Source organism: Echiichthys vipera, assembly GCF_963691815.1.
Source record: "Echiichthys vipera genome assembly, chromosome: 4".
NCBI classification, from domain to species: Eukaryota; Metazoa; Chordata; class Actinopteri; order Perciformes; family Trachinidae; genus Echiichthys; species Echiichthys vipera.
Window position 1 is genome coordinate 7,267,470 of NC_139829.1, and position 23,278 is coordinate 7,290,747.

The 23,278-nt window shown below is 38.1% G+C and overlaps 2 protein-coding genes across 2 annotated transcripts in view; one reads left to right on the forward strand and one right to left on the reverse strand.

Moving 5' to 3' along the window:
• Positions 1 to 1,473: 1,473 nt before the first annotated feature.
• tmem175 (transmembrane protein 175) lies at positions 1,474 to 11,722 on the forward strand. Its single transcript, XM_083912985.1, has 10 exons — positions 1,474 to 1,744; positions 3,134 to 3,175; positions 3,277 to 3,374; positions 3,461 to 3,512; positions 5,867 to 5,902; positions 6,014 to 6,097; positions 6,233 to 6,397; positions 7,371 to 7,449; positions 7,586 to 7,721; positions 8,881 to 11,722. Exons 1-10 carry the CDS (start codon positions 1,541 to 1,543, stop codon positions 9,551 to 9,553), a joined length of 1,569 nt encoding a protein of 522 aa, XP_083769111.1. The 5' UTR covers positions 1,474 to 1,540; the 3' UTR covers positions 9,554 to 11,722.
• A 107-nt stretch (positions 11,723 to 11,829) lies between these two features.
• Positions 11,830 to 23,278, reverse strand: part of cds1 (CDP-diacylglycerol synthase (phosphatidate cytidylyltransferase) 1) — a 34,352-nt gene continuing 22,903 nt past the window's right edge. Inside the window, exons 7-13 of the mRNA XM_083912656.1 lie at positions 21,819 to 21,901; positions 21,456 to 21,543; positions 20,402 to 20,470; positions 19,035 to 19,187; positions 18,535 to 18,654; positions 17,722 to 17,825; positions 11,830 to 16,949 (exon numbers count right to left, since the gene is read on the reverse strand). Coding sequence (XP_083768782.1) covers positions 16,814 to 16,949; positions 17,722 to 17,825; positions 18,535 to 18,654; positions 19,035 to 19,187; positions 20,402 to 20,470; positions 21,456 to 21,543; positions 21,819 to 21,901 — 753 coding nt within the window. The 3' untranslated portion in view covers positions 11,830 to 16,813. The remainder of the gene's footprint in view (positions 16,950 to 17,721; positions 17,826 to 18,534; positions 18,655 to 19,034; positions 19,188 to 20,401; positions 20,471 to 21,455; positions 21,544 to 21,818; positions 21,902 to 23,278) is intronic.

Below are 23,278 nucleotides of genomic sequence, written 5' to 3' on the forward strand. Positions count from 1 at the left end.
TATTGAAGTTAGAGCTGTAGAATTAAGGTGACTGGTAACTGAATCAGCTAAAATCCTAAATGAATTAACTAATTAATGAATTGTCAAGGGGTCGAGCTTTCGAGGATGACCCAAACGCAGAGAGCAGCAGGCAACGTGAATCACTGTAACTGTAATATCAGTCAAAATAATCACAATTAGATGTTTCCCTCATATTGTGCAGCCCTGAAGTAAAAACAGTCTGATTACCAAGGTCATCCCAGCTTAGAAATGTACAGTATGGTAACAAAGAATGGCCGACATAAGGTCACAAATAAGTCATTTGTGGGAATAATATACTTATTTTAGTAATAAGACGTTTGTTTTTAGTGATTCTTCTGCAATCTTCTGTTATAAGAGAGAGGGAGGGAGGAACCTGGGCTACAGCACAACGGGTTTCCAGATACAGTATGATATCCCCCTCTAGAGGCAGAAGAGTGCTTCACATGTCCAATCTGCATCTGTTACTGTAACATTATCTGCCCCACTGACACATATACTGACTGTAATTTAAATCATAAAACGTTTTAATTTGGAAGCAAATCTGAATGTGTTACATTTAATGTAGCAGCTAAAAACAAAGTGCTGTTGCTGAATTGTGCTGAATTTATGTATGCCTACATTTACTTTTAATATTATTTCTGGCACATGTAATGAAACATTATTTTTTTAAATGTATTTATTAATTTCATTTGGCAGATATAATAGATGAGAATGACAGCAATTTCAGCAGAAATGTAGTGGAGGATAGATTGTTATTATGTAGTTTTGCAAATTTGTAGTAGTAAACATATATTTGTACACAGATTTACTTATTTTATGTAATTTATTGTGATACCCCCAATTTGTTCCTTTCAGAGGGCACACAATTCCTACACCTGTCAGGGTTAGGAGGTCTGCATGAGTGTAAGTCCAGTGTCAGGTGTGATACACGTTTAGTCATTATTTTTTAGTTAAAATCACCACTACTGCCCCCGAGTGGCAGGGTGGAGGTATCACTTCACAATGCGTTTGTAATTGTTTTTAAAGTCCTGATGTCTCATTTATTATTATCATCGTTATTACTGTTATTACTATTACTATTATTATTATTATTATTATTATTATTATTATTATTATTATTATTATTATTATTTATTTTCTACAGTTCGAATCTCCTTCTGTTATTATTTATTGTTCTATTTCTTTAATCATAATTTAGTTTTAGAGACCTGATGGGATTTGTGCAAATCAATAAAATAAAATTTAAAACATTTAAAATGAAAATGAAACCAAAAATAAAAAATAAATATACACATAGTGGAGAAAAAAAGTGGAACCTGTTTTTAGTCAGAGTGAGCGCTTCTCTTCAATCAACGATCTTTGCTGGCAGCAGGAAAACAACCGGGCAGCTGCTTCCTGTTTCCCCGCCCTCAGTCAGCTGTTACTCGGTTGTTTGCAAACAGAGCAGTGGCCTACCGTCCAGCCGGGCTGTCAGCGGTCCCTGCTGCGTGCTCTGCGGCGGCCCTTTAGCTCCTCAACGATGGGGGAAAACGACGGGAGTGAGATCATCGAGCACCACGTCGAGGAGGAAATGGAGAAGAAAGGCACGAGGAGCCACGCAGCCTCCTCCTCGTTCCTGGAGAGCGTGAGCCCGTCCGACAGAGAGGCCCACAGCGGCACCCAGTCCTCCCACAGGCTGCTGGCATACAGCGATGCTCTCATCTCCATCATCGCCACAGTCATGGTGAGGAGATGGGATGGATGGATGGATGGATGAATAAATAGACGGATAGATGGGATAGACAGACAGACAGATAGATAGATAGATAGATAGATAGATTAGTTATATAGATGGATAGACAGACAGACAGACAGACAGACAGACAGACAGATAGACAGATAGATAGATAGATAGATAGGATAGACAGACAGATAGGGTAGATAGATAGACAGACAGACAGACAGACAGATAGGGTAGATAGATAGACAGACAGACAGACAGACAGATAGATAGATAGATAGATAGATGAGTTAGACAGACAGACAGATAGATAGATAGATAGATGAGTTAGACAGATAGATAGATAGATAGATAGATAGATAGATAGATAGATAGATAGATAGATAGATAGATAGATGAGTTAGACAGACAGACAGATAGATAGATAGATAGATGAGTTAGACAGATAGATAGATAGATAGATAGATAGATAGATAGATAGATAGATAGATGAGTTAGATAGATAGATAGATAGATAGATAGATAGATAGATAGATAGATAGATAGATAGATAGATAGATAGATAGATGAGTTAGACAGACAGACAGATAGATCTAACTGGATTTCAAACTGTGTCATGTTTAGTTGTGTGTTGTATTGGTTTGAAATGTGAAACGTGTGTGTTTATGCTGCTGTCTTGGCCAGAACTCCCTTGGAAAAGAGATTTTATATCTCAATGGGAATATTCCTGGTTAAATAAAGAAATGCCATAATAAAACTGAGAAAAGCACATAATACAGAAACACTACAAATATCTACAGTAAATATAGAAATATGAAAAGTATAAAAAAGTGCATAAGATAGAGCATGTGGTCAAGGGAAATACTACACTGAGGGATTAATTGCACCATGACTGTAGTGTTGGATAGCCGAATATACAGACAATTTTAAAATGAGAGCGCACAGGATATATATACCATATATGTATGTATAAAATATAAATAAATCATCATCTATCATTAAAAAGAGTTTGTGGACATTGTGGATAATGCTAGAATATATTTTCCCCAACCAAATTTTAAATACCCTGTTAAGGGAGAACCTTCAGTTTTTTTTATTCCCGTTTATTTCCATAATTCCTGTTACTTCCCATGGAAAGCTTCCAACTTTGAAAAAAAAAAACCCTGTGCAACCCTAATGTGGAGACAAGAGGATACTTAAATATAGCCCCCTATATACAGTATTATTAAAGGGGGCTAAGACGCGTTCCATCACACCTAATAAATATCCGAACTATCCCTTTAACACACAGAGAACAGGCTGACTGGTCGGTTTGATTTTAGATTCTCTCTCCAGATGTTTGTGCCTCTGAACACGTGATATTTGTCCTAATGCAGCTTCCTTTATTCACAGATTTTACCGGTCGCCCATACAAAGCTGGAAAATAACGATGAGGTAATGTTTGATAATAGCCACAGGTGTGTACGTGCAGATGTCCTTATAGTGTCGTGACTGTAACATATTCTAAAGGTTATAAATGTGCGTTTGTCTTGCAGGAGTTGAGAGAGAGCCTTCAGCTCCTGCTCACGACAAAGATAGCTGTTTACTTAATGACGTTCATGATTGTGACGGTTGCATGGGCCGCTCATATCAGGTGAGCTATTACTTAGAATGAATCCTGCAGTTTTCAAGGTTTTTGTAATGGATCATAATGCTCATTCTTTGTGTTGAACCTCTCAGGTTATTTCAAGTAATTGTACACATTGACGATTGCCTTGCACTACTGAACCTTGTAAGTATGTTTAAATATGCAAACAAATGTATTTATTTATTTGTTTATTTCAGGGACATTGTACACTAATCAACAGCAGAGCCAGAGTTAGCCAAAGAGGCTGGTTTGCATCTGTTGTCCCCGGCCAGATCTTGAAAAGGCAGCCTAACATTACAGAGATAAAATGCATGTATCAGCAAAACAAACACAAACAAAACAACAGAGTATGTAGACAAATAGATGATAAAAAACACACCAAGCATTATACCCCGTGGACATTATAACATTATGCAGCAGCATAAAGCACAAACAAGCAGGACAAACACATTGATTTACACACTTACATGAAAAGCACAAGACAGGACACGATCACATAAGGATATGTGATCATTTTATCTAAAACATTTCCAGAACAGAAATGTGAACATTGGATAAAGTCTGGTTCATCAGAGGGGATGAAAGTAGAAGATTTCTGAAATTCTATGTTTAATCATGCAATATTAGTAACTTTTGGTGCATAAAGGAAAACTGTACAGATGTAAATAGACAACGTTTAGTAAAATAAACACCTACAGTGCCTATAGAAAGTCATGATACCCTTTTGAAGTACTCACTTTTTTGTTTTGTTTTACAGCCTGAAATGATAATACATTAAAAAAATCCAGTGTCATTTACACATTTTGCCTTACAACATTCCAGTGAATTTTTTTTTTTAATTTCTGAAATTTAATAAAAAACTAGAAAAGCAGTGTTGGAAAAGTGATGAGTCCCTTTAGAATGACCATTATAAACATTCTTAGGTAAAACCAATCACCTTCCAGATTACACACCAAGTTACTTTGTCTCCACCTGACATCAACTGTGGTGTTTTGATACTTCCGAATAAAATCAGCTGTTCCTTTGATTTGACTTCAGAATAAAATCAGCTGTTCCTTTGATTTGACTTCAGAATAAAATCAGCTGTTCCTTTGATTTGACTTCAGAATAAAATCAGCTGTTCCTTTGATTTGACTTCAGAATAAAATCAGCTGTTCCTTTGATTTGACTTAAGAATAAAATCAGCTGTTCCTTGATGATTCCTCTCTTAGTAGTTCATAGTAACACAAAGGAGAAGGATATAAAAGATTTCAAAGGCTTTAACTCTCCCTCTGAGGACCGTTTAGAGTATTGTCCAGAAGTGGAAGGAATATGGATCCACCCAGACCGGGTCTAGATCGGGCCGCCCCGCCAAACTGAAGACCGAGCCAGGAAAAGACTGATCAGGGAAGCTGCCAAGAGGCCCATGGTGACCTGGAAGGAGTTACAAGTCGATCTGTGCTTCCGACAACAATTTCACAAGTTCTACATGTGACAGGGTGGACAGAAAGAGAAAGAAGCCTCTCCTGAAAAAAATGTCTCTATCATAGTTGAGAGATAAGAGTATCATAAAAAAAAAACATATTGAAGATTCTGAAGGTTCTATGGTCAGATGAGACCAAAACTGAACTTTTTGGGCTGAACTCTAAGCTCTATGTTTGGCAGAAACCAAACACAGAACACCACCTAACCACAGCATCCCTACAGTGAAGCATGGTGGTGGCAGCATCATGTTGTGGGCTTGTTTCTCTTCAGCAGGGACTGGGCAGTTGGTCAGGACTGGAGGGAAAATGGATGCTGCCAAGTCCACCCACATTCTTGAGGAAAACCCTTGTCCCTCTGTTAGAAACTTGAAAAAATGGGCAGGTGTTTCACCTTCAGCATGACAACGACCCAAAACACACCTCCATAAAAACAACACAGTGGCTAAAGGACAGGAAGGTCAATGTCCTAGAGAGGCCCAGTCAGAGCCCTGACCTGAGTCCTACAGAACATCTGTGGATGGACCTGAAGAGTGAAGTCCATCACCGCTCACCACAGAATCTGACTGAACTCCAACAGTTCTGCAGGAAGAATGGGGAAAGATCTCCACTCTAGGTGCACAAAGCTGGTAGAGACAGATCCAAACAGACTGTTTGCTGTGATTAAAGCAAAAGGAGCCTCCACAAAGGATTACATCTGGGGACTCATCACTTTTCCAACCCTGCTATTATAGTTTTTCATTCTTTATTATTTTTCATTTTGAGGAAAAAAAAAATCACTTGAATGTTGTAAAATATATTTTTCATGTATTATCATTTCAGGCTGTAAAACAAGAAAAGTGACTATTTCAAAGGGGTATCATGACTTTCTATATGCACTGTAAAAGAGTATTTGGATGTTTTCTGTCCATGTTAAGGAACCAGTGTATGAAAGTATGAGCGGTGTCGCGCCTGAACTTATTTTACATGTCAATGAAACTTGCTATGAGCACGTGTCCTTCTTTCTAATGTGAAGTTCTGCTTTCGGTTCTATTTCAGGCCTGCATGATGCTGATAACCTTTCTACCGTACACGGTGAGTTTGAGTCACTTCGGTGGTTAAATGGCAGTTGAATCAATCACACGCTGTTTGCACGGATAAATGTCAAGTCCACTGATGTCATTCAAGCTCTCCCTGTCTTTGCAGTTCTCTTTGATGGCGACCTTCCCCGAGAACATCCTCGGGATTTTACTCTTTTGTGGTTGTGTGATGTTGAAGGGCGTCATCCAGGTGAGCCAATCAAACTGTTTTATCAAAGCCGCCTTGAAACAACTCAGTACATCACAAACATCAAATAACAACAGAAGCGACCGAACTCTAAGTGTAATCACGCGCGTCATGATCCTACATGTCTTGTTTCCGTAGTCTGTGATTGTGTTGTACGCCTTCAGTCGTCCCTTCCTGCTGAACGAGCAGATCCAGATCTCCGAGAACCAAACCTACTACAAACATCACATTCTCAAAGTCGTCATGCGGGTTCCCCTCATGTGCTTCTTCGCCAGCATCTTCTCCTTCATCTTTTTCCAGATGGTAGGTGGCACTTCTCCTTTTCTTCAACCGATAAAAAATGCTGCGTTTGTCATTTTAACATCAGTACATGAATAGAACGTTCCCTCTCACAGCAGCCGAATTCTCACGATAACAAGATATCATGAGAATCCACGTCCATATGTCACGTGAAAATCCATCTTGTCAGTTTCCAAGTAATGCGTTTGTTCTTTAGCTAGAAGTCAACCGGCCAATCAGCGTCCTGTGAAGAGCTGCCGGCAGTTAAGGGGGGAGCGAGGGGGGAGGAGGACACAAAAGGTGACTGTTCAAAACAACAATGGCGGCTCCTGAAGAGGTTAGCTTAGATGCAAAAATAACAAATATATATACAGATATTTTCTCTCTTCTCCTGACTAACTTTGGCGAGAGTTTGACAGACAGATGGTTCATCCAATCCTGTGTCAGGTCTGTTTGTTTTGAAAGCGCCTGTCCTTTCCCAGTCAGTTTGCAGCGACGCCCTCTCAGATGGTTCTGTGAAACAAACCATATGACGAGTCAGGTTACGTTTGCAAAAATGAAAACAAAATGCATCTGAACGCAAACTCATGATAATAAGTTGATGAAAGTCTGTGTGAATGGGAAATGGGCCGGACGTACCTGTCAGAACAAATGAAACGTGAGCTTTGCAGAGTCATAACAGACTTGTCGCCAAGTAAAAACACAGTTCACAGCTTGACAACAGTAACGTTAGTTCCGCCTGTGGCACTGATCGGCTCGTGATTAGTCCCCCAAGGTGAGTGGGCAGGATCAAAGGTCTGGACCCAGGCGAGGATGCATACATACATTAATATACTAATAGTTATTTGATTAATCATTCAATCTTAAAACGTTTTTTTTAACTGATTCACTCTTCTTCAAACCTCTTGTTTTGTCTGACCAAAAAAACCCCAAAGTATTCTATTTAAAATGACATAAATCTCTTCTTAACAGTAACATTTTCAGTTTTGTCTCTCAGTCTTACGTGCTGTTGGCGATTGTCATCTTCCTGCCATACATCTCCCAGTCTTTGAAGTGGTGTCGCGGCAAAGCAATAGGTAAGCACTAGATGTTATTGTGAAAGGTAGAAGAAACGTGGTGGGATGTAGCTTTATTTCAGAAGGACTCCTTTCATGTGCATCACCTTCTTAAATATAAAAATACATACATAAAGCAACTCTTCGTCCATTTCAGGTCAGGTGCAGGAGGCTCCAGACTCCATGTTGTTTTACACGTACCTGCCTAACGAGCCCCTCAGCAAGGACCGAGTGGAGGCTTTCAGCGATGGCGTTTATGCCATTGTAGCAACTCTTCTCATCCTGGACATATGGTGTGTTTCACTTTATTTCCTTGAATGGGTAGACATAGGACAAACGCATGCAACATATATAAATGCATATATTGTGTATAGAAAAGAGGTCAGTGAAAGATATGCATCAGGAGACACTGATCACATTTAAAGCAGCCATCCTGTTGCTCCAAAAAGATAATCTTATGCATTAAATGCCCTCTATGCAAAAGCTGGATTGACTGTATCTATCATGTTTCAGTTATACCTGCCTCAAAGGGATAGTTTGGATATTTTGAAGTGTGGTCATATGATGTACTTCTTCATAGTCAGTGTATTAACTACAGTAGAAGATGGTCAGCACGCCCCCAGTTTGAAGAAGCAGACAGGAGTAAAGATGCAGAAGCTGCAGCAAAATATAATTTAGTCACCTTGAAAAAATGGCCCACCCAAAAAAATCAGTATTAGTTTAAGTGTACGCTGTACACACTTAACCTTGCTGTCAGACAGCCCTGTTTACGTTTGCATGGAAGGGAACTGAAGCCGCTCCGTGCTCTTGTCAAAGCCACAAGACTAATTATACTTCACAGAACTTAATATTCTAAATATAGTGTACACTTAAACTGATATTGATTTTTTTTTATTTTAGGTGTTAAAAACCTGTTTAGCTGCTGCCCCCGTCCACAGCAGTACATTGTTTGGCCTCTGCGTTGGTACTTCTGCTTCTCCAACCTCAGGACGTGCAGACCGCCGTCTACTGCAGATAATAAGCCTGTGAATGTTCTCATTTGTCCAGGTCATCGATATCCCCAAAGCAATTTCAGTCAAAAGGAATTGGTCTTGGTTATTTGTCTTATTTGCTTTTGACTGAAATTGCTTTGGGGATAACGATGACCTGGGCAAATGAGAACATTCACAGGCTTATTGTCTACTGTAGATAATACACTGACTAACCCCACCAAATCCAAACTATCCCTTAGTGCTCTTATTATTAAGTGATATCTTCACAGCTGCTTAAAACTGAACTAAACTCAATAAACAGACCTGATTTATTTTGTACAAATACATCTGACAAAAGGATGTTTGTTGAAGATTTTGCTTAATTGGTGCTAATATAAAACCAGTATGGATCAATTGGTAGTGTGAGAAAACAGTGTTTAAAAACCTCTAAACATTAATCGTCTCTGGTTCCTTTCTTTAGCGAGGACAACATTCCAGACCCGAAAGTTGTGCAGGAGCAGTTTGGCGGCAACCTGATAGCCGCTCTGCAGGTCTACGGCCCAGAGTACCTCGCCTACTTTGGCTCCTTCGCCACCGTAGGCCTTCTTTGGTTTGTGCACCACTCGCTCTTCCTCCATGTCACCAAGACGACGCGCTTCATGGGCCTGCTGAACACTTTCTCACTGGCATTTGTTGGAGGTTTGCCTTTAGCCTACCAGCTAACACACGAATTCCCACCCAACTCGCGCAACGAACTGGAAGCCATTCAGATCAGCTGTGTGATCATTTTCTTCGCAGGTATATTTCAGCTCGCTATTTGGGTGGTCGCTCTTTACAGTGAGCGTGAATCTCTGCACCCTTATGTACGATATGGCGGACGCGAGCACGTGTTTATGCTAGCTAAGCTATCTCTGTACCCCTGTGTAGCCCTGGGGACATTTTTCCTGACATGCATTTTGAGTAAATTTAGCGCCCCAATTTTCCACTTGATGGAGATAACGGTGCCTTTTGCTTTTTTATTGCTGAGGCTGTTGGTGCGTGGCGGGCTAGCATTGCTGCGGCTAATTTTCTGTCCCGACAGGCCTGACCACAGAGGCATTGTAGAAGAGGACGATGATGAGACAAGAGTGCCATTTAGCGCTTTAGTTACCTAGCTAACTCGAAGGGAAGTGGCCACAGAAAATCAGAGCTAACCGACAGAGCAGTGAGGCATTGTTGCTAAAAACGCTTGGTCTCTGACAGAGTTACTGTAGGAGGAAGATTGTTCTCTTTTCAAGATTTCAACTGGTTGTAATGTTGAGAAGGATTCAGAAATGTGAGCAGGGTACTGACGGCCAAAACCTAGCCAATCTTTTTGAAAAATATCTACTAAAGCTAATGTTTATTAGTGAATAATCAACTATCATCTTCAAGCACTCAAAAGCTTGTTTGGAAATGACCCACAAGTTGGTTTCCCACTTTGATTTTAAAGCTGACATGTCCAAAAGTAGCTAAAGGTCAAAAATTAGAATTTCAGGGATGGCTTGAAGTCATATAAGATGGCTAACGTCATGATGTAGTGGAGAATACACTTCCTTAGAACAGAAAAAACAGGTTTTTCATAATTATAGTTCAGTTTGTGCCAAGTGAAAATGACAAGTCTGTCCAACTGGTTTGGTTTATTCAATTCGTTATATCTCATTTGCTGAACATGTTCAGACATGTTACAGAAATTGATACACGAGAACTGACGGTTAAAAAACTGTGAATTACAAACGTTTTCTTTTGTTTGTCTCCTTTCAGACTTTTGCACCAATTAATGTTGGTGTTGACCTGTCAGCTTGTCGGTGAAGGGTTTAAGTCTTTAGTGTTTGCACTTTAAACATTGAACTGAACGGGTACGGCCATAAAATTACAAATTGCACTTAGTGTGAAACGCCCAGATGAATGTAATTTCACCTTTTCAGTTATGTCTCAGTGCTCTTTTTCTACTTCTACTAGTGTCTTTTAAGGACAATTGTTCAAAACTGTATATTTAAAAGTAGAAAAAGAGGCCAGATTGTGCATTTTTTTAGTTGTTTCACTCATAATGACTTTGTTTTCTTTGTCAAAATATGTCCTGACAAAGTAATGTCAACCCAATATTACTATATGATTTTAATACAACTGTGTAGGTTAAAATAAAAAAAAAAAAAAATGTAATATTAGCTGAGTTTATGATGTCATAAATCTTAAAAAAAAAACACAAAAAAGCGAACTTACAAGAAAAAAATAAGACGCCCTGCCTGCATTTTGGCTGCAGTGGGTGGTCTTATCAATACTTTGCAATCCTATCTATAGCTATCCTATCCATATCATCATAAGCATTCAGACTTAAAGTAGGGCTCCAACTAACGATTGTTTAACGATTAATCTGACGTCAAAAGATGACGCCCTTAAATGTCTTGTTTTGTTGGTTAATCAATTATTAAAATAGTCGGTAATTGAGTTAACAGTTGACAACTAATCGGCTAATCATTGCAGCTTTGTAGAGAAATTGCCATGAATTGGTTGACAGCGTTTGTGCATCATTTTTTTATCTTTATATTCTCAGTGAAGTTTTTTTCCTCATAAATTAGAGATTTAAATTATTTTTTTACCTTATCCTTCTTAGAGTTTTGTTTTTACCTACAATGGCCCTAATACACCAGAAATGATCTGGGGTGTTTTTTCAGAGAGAGAGAGATTTGTAAAAAGAAATGTACTTTTCTCCAGAAGGGGTCACCTTTGCTTATGGTGATAGACTATTATCCTGAAGCTACCCTCATGGCTGTGATGATGATGTATAATTATATGTATGTTTGATACTGACTCAAGGGAACTCAAATCTGCACTTTAATGGAAACCTGTCAGGTGATGGAGAAGGACTTCATATCGTCAACGAACTAAGCAACACGAGAGAGTTGGAAGAGTGACAACAAAAAAATCAGCTCAATATCCAAGCTGCATTTATAAGCAAGTATGGTTTTATTTGGCTATAGTTAGCATTAGTTTATTAGTTCATTCTCACCTTATATAAACAACTGTATTTGTACATTTTCAAAGTTACAGTTACCTGGAGACATTTAACGTCTCCAGTGACCACTCCTATATCGTCACCTCTCGTCATTCCTCCAACATGGTGGCTTGTTCGCTGAGTCCCTCTCCAAATATTCCCTCGACAGATTTCTTTTGTCAGTGTTTAGTTGTTGTCCGTCTGTGATCGCTACACGAGCGCAAACGCCACATTTGCTCTCACACACTGTGCAAAAATTGTTATTTTCTAAATGTCAAATCACAAACTGTCGAGCTTTGTTTTGTGAATAAATCTGAAGTTGTGAAAGCGAATCCTCTGTCTCGTCATTAAGAAACATAACAGAAACAAGATATACGACATTTTAAAGAAAAAAAACAACTTTATTCAACTCCGTACAGTAAACAGCTTCACAATATCCCTAACAAGATATCAATGTGGTGTATACATGTCTTTGTATTGCCCCCATATTAAAACCATACTTCCTCAGTGTCTTTTTTTAATCTTATCCACTCCAAAAGTTATAGATTTTCATTAGAAAACACTCCTGCTCAAAGCAAATCAAATATACACATGATAAATTAAAAAGACAAGCAACCAAACATATGCACGACAGCAGTGCACCGTTTTCTGACTAAAACTGCCGTCTTCTTCTCCCTACCTTAAGGTTTGTGTACCACAAGTGTTTCACCTTCATAACTTGAATAAAAATATAAATTAATCCACGTTACAACTTCAATCTAATTTGAACTACAACTGTAAATCGGTGAGTGTCGAGTGTGCCAGTGGAATAACACACTGCTTTATTATAATAATTAATTATTGCATTTAAGTGATACGGAAATTTTACAGATAATGATTCAATGTTTAACTTCATTATTTTTTAATGAATTTGCAAAACACAGAATCTTTCTTTGGTTATTCTGTTAGGTTTGCATCTTATTATTAGAGCTGAAACAATGAGTGGAGTTATTGATTGCTAGCCGATCGATTACAAGCAAAACTATTTTAATAATAGATTGAATTATGTATCCTTCAAAATCTTAAGAGACAACAATACACTGACTAATTGAGAAAGATTTAAATTAAATTTAAAATGATTGTAAATGTATATAATGTATAAATGGATGTGTTAATAGTGGAGTTGTAGGAAACAAAAAGGATATACTTCCTACACCTTTTTGAACATGTACAAATTCATTCAAGTTGACAATTTTTGTGAAATTTGTCCATTGAGTTTGTGTTTAGGTTTATATGTTCATTTGATTTTTTTGTGTGCCTTTCTATCTTATTTTGTAAATAAATACATAAATAAATAAATGACTCGGGTAATTACATATACCAAAATAAAAATAAATGTAGGCATTAATAAATTGATTAAATGTGACATATTGGTCATTTTTAATTGGCTTAGCTATTTATTAAACTTAATTCCTCTTATTTATTCCCATTTAATTTTCCGATTAATTCACTTTTATACATTTTTACATTTATTTATTCATGCATTTTTTAAAATACAATAATTTATTATCTGTTATGCAATAGTGACTGTCATTCCAATGAATGTATAAAGTATAAATGTATAAAGAAATATATACATTTTATAATTAATAAACATGTGAAAAAATTATTTTAAATGTAAAATAAAATAGGAAAGTCAATAAATGGAATGAATACAAAGTGAAATAATTAAAGAAGATATTTAATTAGTCAATTAATTAATTCATGATTTATTTGAAAGATTTTGGCACATGGGGTGGCATATTAATATGTTATAGTAATATGGAGTTATTTATTGATTTATCTAATATGGCAGATATGATATGGTACATTTACCAACAACAGTGTTGAATTATTCCAGTGGCACACTCCAGACTCCATATAAAACAGCTTCAAATATGTCTAAATACTTCGCCCATCTGCTGTTTGTGTTACTTTTTGGTCAGACTGCTTGAACACTGTCCGGATGTCCACATGCTTTGCTTGCTTTGTTTGTAAGTTGGACAGTTAAGGTTGAACACAGAAAAGCCTGTAAAGCAGTAGTGTGTTTTTAGTTTTAGATTTATACAGTACAATACAGCTGGTCCCCAAAAATCCACCCAGCAACCTCCATCCACTCCAAATGAGAGAAAAACAGGCTAAAAAATGCACTTCTCTGACGAAATCATGAGCAGAAACAAATAAATTATAACATCCTCTTCTTCCAACAACTGAAGGAAGTGAACAGAACAGAGTGACGCCCATTGCACAGATGCAAACGTTAGCTCTCCGGTTTGCAGCCCAGCTCCAAACTACCCTCGTTTTTTGTGTTTTTGCATTTTTCAGATCAAAGAGGATGTCTGAAGAAGACGATGGTTTGGACCTGGGCCCCGGAGCTTCTCAATAACAAAAGGAAATCAGTGTTAATCAGACAGTGCTTTGGTAAACATTTCTCTCTTCGATCAGAGAATCTTGTAGTAACGCGCATATAAATGCATCGTCTTCATCATCAAACACACACACATGAGAAATGCCACAGATTTCCACCCACGTTTGAAGGAATCAACTGGCAACTTGCAAAGAAATATTGCTAATAAAACCACCGCCCATCAGGTTTTATATCCTTAAAGATGTGTGTAAATACAGTGCTGTATATACACACACACATAATGTACAGTATATAGGCTCAAAATGTACTCACATCCTATATTATCAATGATAACATCTTATATTGCAAACTACATTCAAAACTTAATAATTTAACAGTGATTTAATGCATGAGAAGACTTTAAAATAGCAAGATTTGTTTTGAACAGTTTAACAAACATTGAGTCTGAGGATGTTGGGAACCTTCGGAGGAGTCTGATGCATCCACACCCTCAACCCCACCGCTACAGTGCAACTAAATCATTGGTTAAATCGATAAAGGAATAGTACACCAATTTGGGAAAAGCGCTTTCTGTCCGAGAGTAAGATCAGATCAATATCACGCTCATGTTTGTGTGTTTAATATTGCAGCGATTAGCCTAGCCTAGCATAAAGACTGGAAGCAGAAGGGGGAAACTTGCCTGTTTGTCCTGCACCGTTGGAAGGGGTAAAGACCGTTACTATTACCGTTTAAATGACCGTATTACCATACTTACAGTAAATACTGTCCAGCCAAATGCCGTTGCAGCAACGTGGGTTTGTTTTGCTTCAATGAAAACATAATGAAGGCAGCCACAGCTTAGAGAGTAAGTCTGAAGTGTGCTCGTATTCTGGTTTTTAGAGCTTTTAGAGAAAAGATTGAAGAGTCACCGCCCTGCACATGCAGAACAAAAAATGGCTTCTATTATTTGAATGTTTAAGCAAAGAAAAAGGGCCGCTTACTTTGGGTTTTTTATTCTAAAAATGTTATGTATCACTACCGTTTTAACATTTTCGGCATAATTTTAACAATTACCACGATAATACTGATAGCCCTGATAAATTTGGTCACTACTGAAATTTTCAGGCTGTTGGCACTAGTCGCTCCTCGTCAGCTGCTTTTTGGCCACTTCAGCATGTTGAACTGAATTCGTAAGATTCTTGTTTTATTATAATTGAGCTCTTTAGCAGAAAAGTGTTATTGTGCATTCATGCACACTTAACTAGATAAGAACCTCCACAATGGGATTCCGACTTTGATAAATAAAGGAAGATTGATTGATTGTTACATAATTGAATTCCTGGAGTTCTGTAATTTTACCAAAGATTCTCTATATTAAAGCCCTAATGGAACCAAATAATACACACTTCCTATCCCTGAAGTTAGCGTGGCCTTGTTTGAAAGTGTAGTCATGTAGAGGGATATTTTCTTTTGCTAACATTAGATATTTACACGGCTAACCACCATGTTAAACATTACAAAACTTGTTTAATTGAGACTTTTGTGAAAGTTGGTAGTTACAGAAATGGGTCTCAAACAGAAGTTATTTTTTTCCTGATATGTCCATCTGAATAATGTAATTTTAGTGTCAGAATGTTCTGGAGATGTTAAAAATGTATCCAATATTTATTTCAGTGATTATGGGGCAAAGGGATCGGCATTCACATCTCCCATTGGAATCAATACACTCAGGTTAGAAGATTAAAACTGTTAATTAGTGAATTTTACAGGTGTTGCTAGGCGGATATTAGAATTTTGCAGCCTTGCCACCTTGCTTCCAGCCACGGCTCACACGCAATAATCTAATTGTGTCTAATTTTCGGCAAAAATAAGCGTATTCTCCAAAATTCAAACTATTCCTTTAACTCTTTTTTGCAATCTCTCGTAAAGCTTTACCCAGCACACCCTCTAAATAAGCAGTAACCTCAGAGCAAATCCACATCCCTACATAATAAAAATCTAATTTGTTCATGCTAAAGGCTACAAATGAGTTACATCTCTATTTTGCATATCATTTATCATAGCTTAAAAGTGTTTTTCTTTCCCCCCCAGCAGGTCACACAAGTAGCTATAGTACACATTAGGTATTTGTTCAGCTAAATATGTTTAGTTATATGTATGTACAATACATTAGCTTCAGTGCGAATGCTCTAGTTTCTGCGATAACATGCCTACAGTCAATCTGTATTGACTTTTAATTGTGCGGGTTATTTAGATTCAGACAGAAACCTAAAAGCTAAAAAGTTCACGCTGTGGAAGAAGTGAATAAACATGGCTTAGTTTAGCAGTTAGCCCAAGACAGGACTTAGCGTACATGCTACATGTATTGTTATGCTGTGAGGTTAGGACCATAAGATAGAGCATAGTATAGAAAACAGTGTCTTCAGTATTCTGACAACCATCACTGCTTCGCCCGCACCCAAACCCCTAGAAAGACGAGTCTCAACAGTCTGTTTGCTGTAACTCAGGTCCACGCGGCCAAAACTTTGGGCCCAGTTTATGCTGGTAAAAGCTTCTTAAATCTGTTTGTCCAGTTCAATATTTGCTGTCCACAGGTTAAATGCACATCCACCATCCACCTGCGCTGAGAAAGCCATGTGCTTTAAAGTCCTTTTTGTCCGCTAAGACATTTTATCTTCAGTCTGTAAGGTTTTTTTAGGATGGGGACTGCCTGCTCGCTCCTGAAGCATTTATGTGCCAGTCCAAGTGGAAAGCAACTATTTTTTGATGATGTTGTTGTGTTTTGTTGGGTTTTTTTTTACTACGAGGTTATTCCACGTAGACACCTCAGGTTCAAAGTCGTGATTCTGAACTGGTTGGAAGTTGAATGGAGAGTCGGCAGGATGACGTTCGACGCTCTGAGAGAGGCCTAGGACCACACACACCATACCTAAGAGTGTGTGTGTGTCTTGTGTGTGTATGTACATGCTTACACAAACTTTCCAAGCCATCACACACTCTCTCCTGTCATCAACCCCTGTGAAGCTGGCGGCACTTTCATTCAGCCTGGGCGGCAACTGGGGGGAGCATGCCCCTCTCTCTCAGGTGGGAGTTCAGAGTGTGGAAGATGCTGAGCTGCTGTTCGGGCTGAAGCATCAACAGAAGCTGGAGCACTTTGCTCGGGTTCGGTCCCCTGCAAGACAACAACTAAATGTCACCATGACGAAAACATCGTGTGAACAATCCCAAATCTGGAGCTCTGTCATCATATACAGTGGGGATCAAAATTAAAGAACAAATTATTAATACTTGATTTATCCTGAAATATTGTTATTTTTTATTGTTCATCATTTCATAGAATATCCACTGTGTCTATACCACTGCTGTACTAGCATGCTATTTTAAATAACCAATGCACTTCAACAAAAACCTTTATTTTGTGAAAAAAACAGTGAGCAAAATTAGAGAACAGTAACCATTGTGTCAGAAGAGAAGATTTAAACAATGTTTTCTTCTCTAGGATTCAAAAATGAATAGGAAGTGCAGAGGCCACAGCTTTGAATGACTTCAGCACATCTGCAACAGTTCTGTAGCAGTAACTGTAACTGTAACTGTAGTGAGTTTCTTACACATTACTTTGTTGCCAAGGATTTTCTATTCAAGTTCAATTTATTTGATTCGATGGGAAACATTATGTTTGGCGTCGGACTGGGGAAAGACTGAACTCAAAGTGTGTAAAGAAGTCAGTTAAATTTGGAGGAGGAAGTATCAGAGTTCAGATGTAAACCTCAATCCTTGGCAAGAACGTCCAAGTCCAGAACGGTTATTGTTGTTTTCTGGTGCATTTCTTAGTTCCTTTTATGTCACAGCCATCTGAAGCTTTATGAGCTCGTATAGAAACATAAAAAACTTGAAATGACTGTGAGGAACATTTTTAGGTTTCACTATGAGACGCCTCCTCTCACCTGATGAAGCTGGCTATATAGACGTGTGTGAAGGTGGCCATCAGGTACTGACAGTCGAATCGGTCCATGATGCCGCCGTGGCCGGGGATGGTGTTGGCAAAGTCCTGCAGGAGAGCAGAGACCAGGGTTAACAGGTGTAACACACATGTTTTCAGATCAGGATCACCTGTCAAACACACATGGTGTCACTAGGTGGAGATGTGACTACACAAACATTAACTGACTTTATTCAGTTGTTTGAGAATTGACTTTTCACAGCTGGGAGCTCTTAAACGAGGCACTGAAACCCCCGGTGGCAGCAGTGGAGCCGCTCAGTGGCTGCCAGCAGGAGCCTGCTGTTCACCTCCACAGCCTGTAGTAATGACTGTGTGCTGCTGTGTGAGGGATTAAGAAAAGCACTGCAGAGCTACCTGTCACTTTAAGTTAAATCCCTGATCTTCACCACAGTTGAAGTGGTCCAACCAGTTTCTGTCATATTCAAACATCTCTTCAACTAATCTCTCCCTCTGTGAGCTTGTAGTTTGAGCTGGAGCTCCAGGCAGCTGAGTGCATTTGCTCAGTGTTAAAATAATGAAGTAATGGCAGGAAAGTATTGCAAACATTGCAGAGATGTGAACTTCCAATTTATGACAGTAAAATGGTATATAACGAGCGGTTAAATTTCACCTGAAAAAACAGATTTAAGTGAAAACTACCAAATGGAAGATGCTAAACAATAACACGATACATAAAGAATAAGACAAAAACAATAGCCCCAACAAAGGTGATTATGTAAGCTTGTTGGACAAGAGATAAAACTGAGACGTTCTTTACTTTGATTTTGAAGGCTCGCTTGAAGCCGCTGGCAAAGAAGCCACCGAATGGCCCGATGAGAGATCCGAAGGACGAGAGGAAGATGCTGTGGATCTGGAAGGGGTACATGTTCACTGTTTTCTAAAAAGAGAGACGAGGAGAATGAGGAGAAACATTGACAACATTGGTTTTACACAGCAATTTTTATCACTCCATCGATCAGAATAAACTGTCGACAGACATTTAAAAAAAAAAAAGAAAAATTAGATAGGAATGAAAGTGGGAAGTTTGGCATCAGTAAGTGCTGCTGGAGTGGAGATTTCTGTCTCAGGTGTTTATTTTATAAGATCTCTTTAAAAGCTTTTTTTTTTTCACTCTATGTTTGTATTTTGGTTATTTTCTGTCCACTAGTCTGAAAGACGATAGGTTCAAAATAGCCCAAAAACTCAAAATTGACCAGTGCATGACAAATGTTTTTGCCTGTAGAGTCTGGCTTTAAAAAAAAGGAATTCAAGTCTTACCCATCGCAGTGTGTTTTGTACCACAGCGGGAAGAGTGTACTCCTGCATCACAAAGATATCAGAAGGCTCACATTCAACTGTAAAGCTGTTGGTCTCGCTGTTGAAGCCCACAGGACACACAAAGTTCTGGAACTGAGACAGGAGGTAGGCCAGCTGGGGGTCAAAGAAAACACAAAGAAAAAAGATCAGCTACTTGCTCTGTATTAGAGCAGTAGTACGATAATAAATTGACTACAGTACTAGCACATTAGTACGCTATATACATGTTTCAGCAGCTACATGCTAATATACCTAAACATTAATGACTGGAACTGAAAGTGGTCAGTAAATGCAGAGATACTGCAAAATTATGAGCCTTTATTCTCCACAAATGTGTAAATTTGCCTTCGTCCTACAGTTAATAGCACAACATACACAGTACAGACAACAATAATGGACATGGTTCCAGTGTGAATGGTGTTTACTAATTTAGCCAAGTTATTGCATTTGGTATATAATGTTTTTTGTGAATGTTCTTGGTTGCTGCAGTGGCTGTATTGTGTCTTCCTGACAGAAAAAAAAGGTTGAACAAAATCAGACATAATTTATCCAGCATTTTATACAAACATCTCAGTAGTTTCTTTTACTTCTTCTGTAAACACTCTCGAAAATGTTCTTGTTCATATTATATAAATCCAATGCTGCCTTTAAAAATATGTATTCTGTAAAGGGCTGGGTGATTGGATTATGGATTATTGTGTTTCAATGGAATCATATCATAATTTGAGATGCACTATTACGGCTACTAAATTGATAATAAAAATAAATAAATCAGGAAATTTACAGTAAAATAGGTTGAGTTTATATTTTGCACCAAAGTTCTTAATAAAAAAGGAGAAAAAAAACGTTAATTTGGTACGTATGAAATTCACACAGGAGTAAACAAAAATAGGCTTGCTATGTAGTTATTTCACACAGACTATTTATTTATGAAATTACCACAGAAGCTCCTATATCGTGACATATATATAGCTATTTAGATATGAAATGATCTGTATCAAGAGAGAAGACTTTGGCTGTATCATCCAGCTCTAATTCTGTACCGGCTGTAAAACTTCAAATGCAATCACCTCCTCTACTGCTTCAACAGGCTGATTGAATCCTCAAACAAATCAAAAAAACATTCTTTTCTGAGACACACACTAGAGACCATGTGAGTGGTATGATGTGAGCATGATGGGCAACAGCCCAAACCACTCATACATTTGGGCAATGGCAGTTTCTTATCTATTCTAGAAACTATTAAAGTCTCATTCAGTCATAAAGTGGCCGAATGAGTGGAGACGTATCAACAAGGTGACTGGAAAAAGCCAATAAAGTGTACTCACGATGAAGCCAAAGACCAGAGTGGAGAAGAAACCTCCGATGAAGCCCTCCCAGGTCTTCTTGGGTGAGAGCTGCAGGAGGTGGAGACACAAACAGAGGCTGTCTTTCACATCAACATGACATCAGCCTCACCACAAACTACATGTGATTTAAAAGAAACATCTTTTCTTAACTCAGTTACTGAATAGCTCTTGTGTTGTGATGCAAAGCAGTAGTCTGTCATCCAAAACGCTCTTACGCCGTATTTAATCTCAGAGAGTTCAACAAAAATGGATTAATTTAAGAGTGGAGTGTGTCTTTGTCACATCCTGGAGAGTTTATTTATTAGCAGGTTTGTCTTGACTGAAACACTGCCAGTTTACTCAGAACCGTTTGGCGTTGAATGGCAGAAGTGACACCAGATGATTGTGTGTAGAAGAATATATGGAGCCAAACCAGCCCAGTCAATCCCTCTGTTTTTCTGACTATTATTTGGCTCAGTGTCATGAGGCCCAGAAATTCACTCAGCCACACCCAGCAGGGATTAATGAAGTCTCTCTCCCACTGTGTGTTTTGTAATCTGTTTATTTTTAAAACGTCGGTATTTCAAGTATTGGGGTGCGGTTAGAGTTAAAACCATGTGGAGGCAAACCCAGCCGACTTTTTTTTCAGTATTTCAAGTACAGCTCCTTTAAAACATTTTAATCCAGGTCTGTATCACAGCATTTGGCCTGTCACTGTGGGAGACGAGACAGCGAGCTATTCAGTCTTCAAATGAGATGAGTGAGAAAGCACAGAAGGAGAAGACGGCCCTGAACTATTGGCGCGCAGTTTTTTTGGTCACTTCTCATATTTGCTCCGTTTTGCTTTCACACCTCAAATGAACTGCACCAAGGTTCACTCCCTAGCAAACCGAGACCAACTTTTCAGGCAGACCAGAGATCGCTTGAGCTTTCACTCCACCCAAAATCAACCAGACTATCCACGAAAACAAACCAGCTTAAAGCGGATCAATCAGCTCAGCGGTGAAAGTGACAGGACAGCAGTGAGAACATCATAAGACAACATTTGATTTACCTTGATCAGTGGAGTCCTCCCAAAGAAGAATCCAAACAAATAGGCCATGATGTCGTTGCAGATTACGATAGAGATTGGGACAATGAACCTGGAAAAAGACATTTCCACAATGTTAATAGAGGAGGAAAATGGCTGGAAAATGTGTCTGCAATGAATTGATAACTATTATTATGAATCTAGTTGACTTAATCTCTTAGAGCAGTTAATCAAAACAGAATATGCTTGATTTGTATATTTGACTTCCCATCATATAATCCTGGGCCTGAACACCACAACAGTGAAAACACACTGACAACGACACACATGCAGTGATAGTCAGAGACAACGAGGCATGTTCCTCTGGTCTGTCTGTGTGCTGCTTACCAGATCATTCCTTCAAATAGGTTCTGAATGACAAGGTGGGACTGAGTTACCACAATCAACAGGGTCACATGGGTCCAAGCAAACTGGAATGGCAAACACAAAACACAAACACCACAGTGTCACTTCACTGGAATGTGGACGGGCCTGCTCAGAAGTTGGCTCGTGTCAGAAATAGTGAAATCATACAAACAGACAGACGAGGCGAAGATGACAGAGATCACAGTGTGAGAAGAGCAGGCAGTGGATGGAAAAGCTCTGTAATTTATTGACCATATTCAAAGCAAAGAGTTTGCGAAATTGCATGCATCAAAATGATTAAAATAACGTTTAAGAAACAATAACACAGCAGCGTAATAAAAGAAAACAGGGATGAGTATTCAAGCTGAGAAAGTGCCTTTTTTGCCAGTTAATATTACTACATCATAACCACCCTTTTGATTTTTTAGGTGCATGATAATATAGTTAAATAGCTCACAAGGAGGGCTGGGCAATTAATCGGATTTTAGCAATTTGAAAACAAGATCATCAAGATAAAACAACTATTCAGTTTCATTAGATACTCTCGTTTTGTCTTGTGACAGATCATTGATTGACAGATGGTTCATCCAATCACCTGCCATGTATGTTTTAAAAAAACACACAATGCAATTGCCATTTATTGTTGTCTCTATTGTTATTGTAGTCACTATTGCCCCGCCATTCAGATTACCTTGTGAAGGACTTTGGTCAACTGCAGTGATTTTTAAACGGACTGACTAAATAAGCTTAATTTGATCATCTGGTGCTGGTTTGCTATATGTACCTAAATGACCTACAAAAGGTTTGGTGAAGCAGCTTTCTGTAAAAGCTATACTTTTACAATATTGCCTTTATTAAACCCACACATTTCTAACACCACTGTCATTTGATATGTCATTTATATTTTAAAATAGTTTCTATCACATCAACAAACTGTTTTTGTCTGACGACCTAAATGTGTACTGGAGTTGAAGTCATTTATTTTATTTTCTCACAAAAAAAAAGTTCTTTCAGTATTTTTTTTTAGTAAAGTTTTCACTGTGTCCTGTTTTTCATACCTGTGTTATTGATTTCATTGTGTAAAGCACCAAACTGTATTTTATGTTATATAATTAGTTTATTATTATTTTTGCATTTATATATTTTAATAATTTCATAGTGTGTACAGCTATTTTTAAATTTTACATTTTATTAAAAAAATATTAAAATTTAATATTTAAATATTTAAAAGATTGTTCCTATATTTTGATACTGTACTACTCCATGTGCCTCCACAAAATGCTCCCCAGAGACAAATAAAGTATTTTAAATTGAATGTAAGTGAGTGATCCAAAATGACTTCTACGATGGCAACATCGGAGCACAAGATGAGTTAAAAATATCTTCTCAGGAAGGACATTACAGGAAGTAAGAAGCAGGGTAGGAGATGGACAGTAAGGTTA

Coding starts and splice junctions, on each gene's coding strand:
- tmem175 (XM_083912985.1), top strand. CDS start 1,541: ATGGGGGAAAACGACGGGAGTGAGATCATCGAGCACCACGTCGAGGAG. Junction 3,176..3,276: donor AGCTGGAAAATAACGATGAG/GTAATGTTTGAT, acceptor TTTGTCTTGCAG/GAGTTGAGAGAGAGCCTTCA. Junction 7,450..7,585: donor GTGTCGCGGCAAAGCAATAG/GTAAGCACTAGA, acceptor CGTCCATTTCAG/GTCAGGTGCAGGAGGCTCCA.